Below are 10,066 nucleotides of genomic sequence, written 5' to 3'. Positions count from 1 at the left end.
TTTTTTTATTTTTTATTTTTCATCTAATATAGAAGTTACAAATTGGACAGTTTAATTTGAATTATTTGAATTCCATCTACGCAAAATCTGAGTAATTTATAATTGCCTGAGTATCATCTATCATACTCCGCCAGAGCATCAAAGTTTTTCTCTTTGAATGCAGCTGATAATAAAGACTCGAGCGCCTGATTCCTAGTTATAAGAGAGAGAAGAGAAGAAGAAAAAGAGAAGAGCCACGAATTTCCGAGAATTTGGAAACCAAAGCTCGAGAGAAGCGGCGTTTGCTGAAGTTGAAAAATGGCGCGACCACAAACGCTACGCCACGATTTACAAATGGAGGAAGAAAAGGAGATAACAGAAAACTGCATTTCGGAAATCTCACACTCCAACAATCTTCTCTCTCATTCCTCTCTCTCTCTCTCTCTCTCTCTCTCTCTCTCTCTCTCTCTCTCTCTCTTTTTCCGTTCTTTCCCTCTCCGAATCTCGAGGGTACGTTCCTCGGTGCGATCTCGCCCTGTTCCGGCAATGCGCTGCCATTGTCGAATGGAAGAACCGTCCACGAATCTTTCCTCTGCAGAAGTACGGAAGAAATGCATTGCCGGTGCGATCTTGAAGGCGGATTCGATGATTTGTAGCTTCGGAGTTGCTTGATTTCGGGAGAATTTCTGACATTTACATCCTGCAATTGAAACGATTTGCTCCTCGAACGTGAAATCTCTACACAGGTCGGCTTTTTTCGGTAGTTGAAGATGGTAAGTAGGTTTTGCTTATGCATTGGATTCCTCTTCTTGGTTACGGTGCGTTTGGTTGCACCAAATATCATGATTAATCAGTCTAATTTGGTGCAAAATCTCATGATCTTTGGTGCAACCAAACGCACTCGTAATTTGACTACGCTTAGGTTATAATGCCACTTTCTTTTCTGTTGTCATTCGCAATCTAGGTTTGAGTTTTCATTATTATTATTACTTGTTGCGACAAATTCATTTATGTAGATCCGCCATCTTTCTAGATGACTGTACCTTTCCACTCTTTATCTTAGTTAGATTTTAATGTAGTAAGAAATTTCTTGATTTTCTCTCCTTGCGATAATGCCGTACAAGTTAAAGTGTTTTTTTTTTTTTTTTTTTATAAAAAAAAATTATAATTTTTATAATTTTTTTATTTTTTATAAATGGGATGAACTCTTGCTTTATTAATCTGATGTTTCAATAGGCAACTACATGCCTGCTATTTGCTCGGCCCCCATGTGCTTTACATGCAGCACACGTCCTGAAATGGCACTACCATGGGATGTCTGAGCCTTCCTGATGCGTACTGCATCAGGGCTCAAACTCGGCGCACTGAGCACCACCAAACAGACAATGATCATGGTCCACAATGAACCAGATTTCTGAAGCTATGCATGTGAATCATTGTATATACCTGGGAGGACAGCAAATGTCTTGTCACTTGTAGGTCCTACTGGGCACTGCATCTGGGTGTCAATTAAGTGGGCGAAAAGAGCCATTGGTCAGCTGCTCCACCATCTTCTTGAGCTATACGCATCCAGGCCATTCATCGGGGGGCTCACTGTTGTTGCGGGTGTCACTGGCTGGCAGAAATTGGATTTCCACCAATTAGTGATGCTGTGGCTTCCATCTCTGGTGCCACCCAACAAGTCACTATATCTATGATGAACCTACTTGGTGGCTTTGAATATCATCTGAGACCTCCCAGGGTCATCCAGGTAGTATGTTTTCAGTCCGAAAACAAAACAAGTCACTGTATTGATAATATAGGACCAAAATTGACCAACATGAACCTATATGGGGTGAGCCTTATAGGGTCCAGTCCCATGGCGAGCCGCATTTCAATCTACAATGTAAATCCTACCTTACTTCATTTGCTTAGGGCGTGTTTGGTCCGTGGAATTGAATGGTACTGAATTGTATTAGATGGGATTAACATCATTATTGCACAATGATTGCATATATGGAAATACCATGGTATTGTAGCCATCCAATCCCATGTTTGGGATAGAATTTTTGCTACAGGAAAACACCGGATTAAGCAAAATTATGTTTGGTGGACCATGGAATTGTAATCAACGGACCAAATTCACAACGGATGTCGTTCACTTGTACACATATATAACCAGAATGTCATGTGTAAATGGTGTATATGGATGGACGACAAGGATAAACGCATGCATCAATGTGGGCCCCACATGTGTAGTGGACTTCAAAATCCACGGAAATCCGGCATGGGACTAATTGCAATTCCATGGGACTAAATGCAATTCCATCCCACCTAATCCCAACCTTTCCCATCCTCTCCAAATGTTGGATGGAATTGCACGTAACTAAATGCAAATCTATCCCACTTAATCCCATCTAATACCCTACGCCAAACGCCCCCTTAGTATTAAGGGCACTTTAGCATTTTACTTCATATTAATCATTGTATGGCTGACGTTAGAATTGGGATAGAGAATGAAGGGTCTTGATTGATTAGGTTGAAATTTATTAGAGCAATGTAAGGAATTCCATAGTTGGATAAAAGGAAACTTCTCTTTGAGGAAGAAGGTAGTAGAAGGTTTGCTTGGAATCCCCTTCTCTTGTTTTGGAAATTGGATTGGATCTTCTCTTGTGTCGCATGTGGATCCCTCAATTCAGGAAGATTTTATTATTTTGTTCTTGAGCTGCTTTCCAGGGTCTAGAATTCTCACTTGTAGCTAATGGTGATGTGTATTTTCTTCCTATTTTGACTTTTGTTGGTATACGATAGGTTGCTTGATTAGATCAGTATGGGTAGGAAATTGCAAATCCCATAATTTTATTCAACGAGTTGTAAGCTTGGTGTATGTTTCCTTTGAACGCTAGGTGTTTGGAGATGTGCAGATAGTGTTTGATGATTTGTTTGACTTGCGTAAATATTCTCAGAGGTTGGAGAGTTGTAACAACACATGACGACCGTTTGCGAAAAGGTTGGAGGATCAAGGTTGGAGGATCAACATAGAAGATCTTTGAGGGGTTGACTATAGCCTTGAATGCTATATATTCGATGAATTCCGAATGGTAACCTCACCCCTAACAACTTTGTTTCCATTTCCATTCCCTTTTTCGGCACAATTTGCCATACCATATGAACCCAAGCCGTGCACCCCATCACGACCATACCTATTCATCACTCAAAATCACAGTTGCCACCATCCACCAACCAATCATTGAATCTACGCCACAATTTTCCCAAAATCAATTCATACGACATTACCTATTCATGCTCGTCAAGGCAATGGCTCAATGCAATGAGATCAAATGGCTACAATGACAAGCATATAAATTGTTGAGCGCATCAAGCAACTTGACACTTGAAGATTTGGTGTCATTGGCCGCTAGTCTAGCAACCTACGTCGTAGTCCATTAAACAATGCACATGATTGGGTGGAAGATCTTAGCCCTTTTACTGTCTCTAAGATCCCACAAACCTTCATGGATCTCTTCATTTAAGAAGTGGTGCCTGATGTACATGTTGGAGCGTTGGATCTTAACACAACTCTCGTCTTCGACAAGGAGCTGGATGTGTACATGGACTTCAACAAGGATCATTCTCTGACAAGGATCCCAACAAGTATATGGACTTTAGTCAAGGAGTCAAGGTCTAATCTTTGATGAGGGACCTATTGAGTATAGAGCGTGATTTTATTGAAGAACCCGAAGATGTTGACATGATTATTGGGGACACGACGAGCCATAACAAGACTTGTTCAGCATGGAAGCAACCTTAGACGGAATCACAAAATGCAATAGGGAAAGAAAAATTCAAGCAACCATGGAGAATACATGAATTGTACATGGAAAAACCCTTGTGGGAAAAAGTCACTACACAAAGCAACAAGCAATCCACTATGAACAGAAAATTAAAAGAGATGGAACAACTTACAGATGTGAAAACCCTAGTTTTCTCCTTCTAAAAACCCTTGGGTCACAAGCTCTCTCGATCTCATTAACCCCAATCCCATATTAATCTGGTTTATATAACCCTCGTACAAAATTATAAACAAAATTGCGCACTTACGCATTCCGCTTGGTTGCGCCTTCGGTTGACCGAGACATCAACAAAGTCTCTCGGTCAATTGAAAACAGATCTTGGTTGACCGGGACATCAATGTGCTTCGGTCGACCCAAGAATTCTTCGGTCGATCAAACAACACCACACCAGATTAAAGCCACTATATTAATAATATCCACCATGGCTTAATCCTCCAGCTCCATTGTTCTAAGTTGCTATCACCATCTCTACTCTTTTTCATAGTAGCACCATCATCGTTGCTTCTCGTGCACACTTCGTCTTCATTCTTTCTTTGCTAAGCCTAGAGAAGTTAAGCAAAACATGAACTTCTCTGCAGGAATCACCTTCGTAAGCATGTCCACCAGATTTCCACTAATGTGAATCTTCTTGAGAGTAACAGCGCCTTCCTCTAGTAACTGCTGGATAAAATGATGATGAACACCAACGTGTTTAGTCCGGGAATGGTACATCGAGTTTTTCGCCAAATTGATCGTGCTTTCGCTATTAATGTCACAATGCACATGTACGACTTCTTGATGAAACCCCAACTCATTTATCATTCCTTTTAACCAAACAACCTCCATGAATGCTTCCGTCATTGCCATATATTCCACTTTGGTTGTGGAAAGGGCAATTATAGACTGAAGCTTTGACATCCAACTGATCCCGCCACCTGCTAACACAAGCGAGTAATTAAAAGTCAACCTTCTATTGTCCACATTACCAACATAATCCGCTTCCATATAACTTACGAGTCTCTCCTCAGATTTACTGAATGTCAAGACGTCGTTCCTACTTAACGAAATTACCATTTCATTGCCTACTAGTGTTGCTTGCCAGGGTTTGATGTGCATATGTTCACAACACCCACTGCATGTGAAATATCTGGTCTAATACAAACCATGGCATACATAAGACCGCCAACCGTGCTCGAGAAGGGTACACGAGACATATACCACTTTTCTTCATTTGTCTTAGTACATTGCTTTGAAGAAAGCCAAAAGTAAGTAGCGTGGCAAGTCCATACTTGTCCAAGACCTTCCCAAGATACTTTTCCTGAGACAACCATATCCTGCTCCTTTCCCTGTCTCTGTGTAAGTCGTTGCCAAAAATCCTTTTTGCAGCCCCCAGATCTTTCATCTCAAATGTCCTGGATAACTGAGCCTTTAATATGGTGATTTCAGACATGCTATGGTTGATAATAAGCATATCATCAACATACAATACTAGAATAACGAATTTGCCATCACTTAGTGATCTGAAGTAGACACAATGATCAAACTTACTTCTGATAAACCACTGGCTCAACATGAAAGAATCAAACTTTTTGTACCACCGCCTGGGCGACTATTTCAAGCAGTACAACGACCTCTTTAACCTGCAAACCTTATTCTCCGCTCCCTATACCTCGAATCCTTTAGGTTGCTTTATGTAGATCTGTTCTTCTAGTTTCCCATGTAGAAACGCAGTCTTCACATCTAATTGTTCTAATTCTAGATTGTATTGGTCAACCAATGCTAATATGAATATGATAGATACTTGCTTGACCACATGCACGAATATCTCATCGAAGTTGATGCCTTCTTTTTGAGTACAGCCCTTCACAACTAGTCTCGCTTTTTTACCTATCCCATTTCTTAAGGAAAATCCACTTGCACTCGATTGCTTTTCACCCAACGGGTAGCTCCACTAACTTCCACGTTTTGTTCTTATATAGAGAATCCATCTCATTATGCATCACCGCCATCCACTTCTTTGCATCTGTCTTCTAATGTTTCCTAGAAAGTAGACGGACCCCCTTAATCCGTAATGAGGGCAAACATTTGAGTCAACCCTGTATTTCAACAGTACTCTGCGATCCCTTGGTATATTTCTCCTAATAGGTGGTGCAACCACCTCTTCTTGTCTCTCTGTTTGCGGCTCAGCTTCTTCAAGTGTTCCAACATCAATCGTTATTTTTTTTTTGTTTCCTTGTACTCGTCCTTGTGGAACAAAGAACCGTCATCAAACTTAACGTCCCGGTTAAATATGATCTTGCGTGAAACCTGGTCATACAATCTATATCCTTTCACGCCATCTCCATAGCTAACAAAAGTATACTTTTTAGCCCTTTGGCCTAGCTTATCTTTCTCAACTAATGAAACATGAGAGTAAGCATCACAACTAAAAATCTGCAACCTTGAATAGTAAACTTCCTGATTGCTCCATACTTCCTATGGAATTTTACAATCAATCGGCGCAGACGGTGATCGATTCATTAAATAACAAGCCGCTTTAAAGGCCTCAACCCATAGCTCCTTGCCTAATCTAGCATTACTTAACATACTTCAGGCTCTTTCTAAAAGAGTCCGATTCATACGTTCAACCACACTATTCTTCTTTGGTATGTGCCTCACTGTTTTATGCCTCATGATCCCCTAATTCTTGCAATATTGATTAAATTCCTTGGATGTAAACTCTCTGCCGTTGTTTGTCCTCATAATTTTCAATTTTTGCCCTGTCTGCTTTTTGATCATTGCTTTTTATACTTTGAAAGTGGCGAAAACATCGAATTTATGTTTCATGAAATAAACTTAAACCTTTCTAGAGAAGTTGTTAACGAATGTGACAAGGAATGATGACCCTCATCTAGAAACAACAATTGACGACCCCCACACATCCGAGTGCACATAGTTAAGTTGTCATTTACTAACATGCTTCCTTGTTTTAAAACTCCATCTTGATTGTTTCCTGTATATGCAATGCTCACATATGTCTAAATCAAAGTTTTTAAAGCTAGGAATCAAACTATGATTAAGAAGTACATTCATATTGCGCTCGCTCATGTGGCCTAGGCACTCATGACACACATGTGTTGATGTGGATTCCGCTATAGACGTTGCAGCTTCGCCCGATATAGTGCTTCCGATCAACCTATAAAGGTTTCCGCTTTGCTGTGCCTTCATAACTGTGAGTGCCCCTTTAGAAACTTTTAGGACACATTCGTAGCCGACGAATTTGCATCCGAGTACCTCAAGAGCTTGCAGAGATATCAAATTCTTCTTTAAATTCGGAACGTGCCTCACACCGGTTAGAGTACGATCCACCCTATCATACATTCTGATGCGAACCAAACCAATTTCGATCATCTTACATGTATGATCGCTACCCATAAGAACCAGACCGCCATCATACTCGTTGTACGTGGTGAACTAACTCCAATGAGGACACATGTTGTATGATGCCACTGTATTCAAAATCCACTATTTACATAAGTGTCCGACCTTGGACACAGACAATACGTCATAACCACTCATGCCCTCGCTGGATTCCGCTGAATTGACCTTCTTCGGTGAATCATCTGATTTCTTATCCTTCTAGGTTTTGGGATTTGTATAGTCCTTCCTATGTCCTGTTTTGCCACAATTCCAACACTTCAACTTTCCTTTGCCCTTTTACTTGGACCTCGATCGTGACTTCCCCTCCTCTTGCTCAGACAATCTTCCCCTGACAACCAGTGCACCCGTAGAAGTGCCTTACCCATTGATATTCTTTCTCAACTGCTTCAACTGAAGGGATGAGATAACGATGGTATCAGGGTCGAAGGTATTCCTACTATGGCACAAAGTATCCGCCAGATACTCGCAGGAATCCAGAAGAGACGTTAATAAAATTAGGGTTTTGTCTTCTTCAATCTTCATCGATCTTCACCTCTCTGCTTGTCAGCTTGCAAATTAGTTTGTTGAAGGCGTTGATGTGCTCAAAGAGATCTGACCCTTCCGCCATCTTCAAATTGTATAGCTATCTCTTCAGATATAGCTGATTGGAGAGCAACTTCGAAATGTAGATGCTTCGTAACTTCGCCCATAGGCCCGCGGTGGTCTTCTCATCAATGACATTATACAGGACTTCATTGGCCAAGCACAATTGGATTGTGCTAGTTGCCCTTCGATCAAGTTCTTCTCAATCCTCTTTTTTTATCGATTCAAGATGTTTCGCTTTCCCAATGAGTGGGTGTTGCACTTATTGAATTAGGATGATTTTCATCTTCAACCTTTATAATTCAAAAAAACCACAGTACCAAGCGACAAACAATCCACTATGAACAAAGAGTTACAAGAGATGGAACAAGTTACATATGTGAAAACCCTAGTTTTCTCCCTCTCAAAACCCTTGACTCACAAGCTCTCTCGATCTCATTAACCCTAATCCTATATTAACCCAGTTTATATAACCCACGTACAGAATTAGAAACAAAACTGTGCACTTATGCATTCTACTCAGTTGCACCTTTGGTCGACTGAGACATCAACAGAGTTTCTCGGTTAACCGAAACAGATCTCGTTTGACTGAGAACATCAGAGTGTGCTTCGATCGACCCAAGAATTCGTTAGTCGACCGAACATCATTGCACTAGATTAAAGGCACTATATCAACAATGATGGCGCATCCTAGTTGGTTGTGAGGAAGTCACCAAGGAAGCTGATTTGGTTCAATGGGAGTCATAGTGAGGTTGTGGTTGATAAAAATTCGTCAGTGATGGATGTATTCTAATCTCAAGCAAACATAGATTAAGAATGGATGGTTGTCAAAGGAGATCAAATTACATTGTGGACTGTGTTTGTATCAACAATAATCCGTTATGATAGTTATGACGGCATATACTTCGTATTAAAGCTTTCTTAAAATAAAAACTAGAGTATGAGCGTCTTTTAGCGGGGAGTCATGAGTGCAAAAGTGTCCGACACGACAAACTTAAAAAAATCTAGGCACAGGGACACTCCTATACACAGATAAATAATAACTTAAGTAAATAAAAAAAATTAAATAAGCAATGCAATCATTAAATACAAGAGAAATTAGAAAGATTATTCATGCAGTTCCAATAGAAACAAATTACTAGTAGTTTAAACTAGCAAACAATTGATTAATAAAACATAAAAAATCATGAATAGTTATCTCAAGAACTAGCAATTCTTATGAACATCACTTTAAAACGTAAGCAAAAGAACAAAAAGAACATGAAAGCATGTACTTTTTGTTATATGGGTCATGGTATCTATAATGGAATGAATTGGAGTGTAGAAAGGAAGAGAGAGGAAGTCCTTATGGGTAATCTTCAAGAACAAGAGAATGGTGGCAATCTCGAGGGCTCAGAGGGGGAGATCTTTGGCTTGACAAAACAAAATTACATAACAAAAAAGAATTGATGAAGGTAAAAGCGAAATTTGTGCAGAAAAATGATTGGAAGCCTCATGTCAAGTGTCAAACTCAAGGTGCTTTTCGATGACATCACTAGGACACTTTGTCCATATAAATATTGAAGTGTTATGTCATGTCCAAGAGTGTCCAAGTGTCCCTAAGTGTTAGCATGACAAAATCCTATAAAGTAGCAGTGTCCAAGTGCCCAAACTTGTCACACTGAGCATCGCTAACAAACCATGATCATGGTCCACAAGGAACCAATTTTTCGTATCTATGCTATTTGACCGAGGAGGATAGAGAATGAAGGGCTTAGATTAGAACTAGGATAGAGAATGAAGGGTATATTGATTAGGTTTTAGGTTTAGTATAAATACTTGCTATGCATTATAAGGAGTTAGGTTGATGAATGAAATGAACTTGAATTCCCTTTGATTGAGTGGTAGACTGAGTGAAAGATACCTTGTTTCAACACTGAGGTCTTGGTATCGATCCCTAGTGGGGGTGGCTAACAGTGAAGTGTGAACTGACAGTGGGGTGTACTAACAAGCTAATAAAAAAAAAAAAAAAGGTTGTTGAATGAAATGAACTTGAATTCCCTTTGAGAGAAAAGGAAGAAGAAGAAGTTCGAATTATCTTGTTTTGGAAATTTGGGTTGGCACTTCACTTAAGTTGCTCGTCGATCATATTCTGAGGATTTAATTCTTCCATGCTTGAGTGGCTCGCCTTGGTCCTGGATTCGCCTTGCAACCAGCTATGTTGTGGATTTAATGTTGCCTAGTCTGCTTTCCATTATGTGAGCATCAGTGTGAAGTTAACTTCAAGCAAAAAA

At 40.0% G+C, this 10,066-nt stretch overlaps 1 protein-coding gene across 6 annotated transcripts in view; it reads left to right on the top strand.

The window, feature by feature from the left end:
- The first annotated feature begins 213 nt into the window (after positions 1–213).
- LOC131249049 (myosin-9-like) overlaps positions 214–10,066 on the top strand; it is a 67,329-nt gene continuing 57,476 nt past the window's right edge. For all 6 annotated transcript variants that reach the window (XR_009172661.1, XM_058249611.1, XM_058249610.1 and 3 more), the window contains exon 1: positions 214–752. Coding sequence is in view for 5 of the 6 variants with exons in the window: in XM_058249611.1 (XP_058105594.1) it covers positions 750–752 (3 nt within the window). In the remaining variant the exon portion in view is untranslated. The remainder of the gene's footprint in view (positions 753–10,066) is intronic.

Source organism: Magnolia sinica, chromosome 6, assembly GCF_029962835.1.
Source record: "Magnolia sinica isolate HGM2019 chromosome 6, MsV1, whole genome shotgun sequence".
Taxonomy (NCBI): domain Eukaryota; kingdom Viridiplantae; phylum Streptophyta; class Magnoliopsida; order Magnoliales; family Magnoliaceae; genus Magnolia; species Magnolia sinica.
This window is presented reverse-complemented; position numbering and strand designations above follow the sequence as displayed.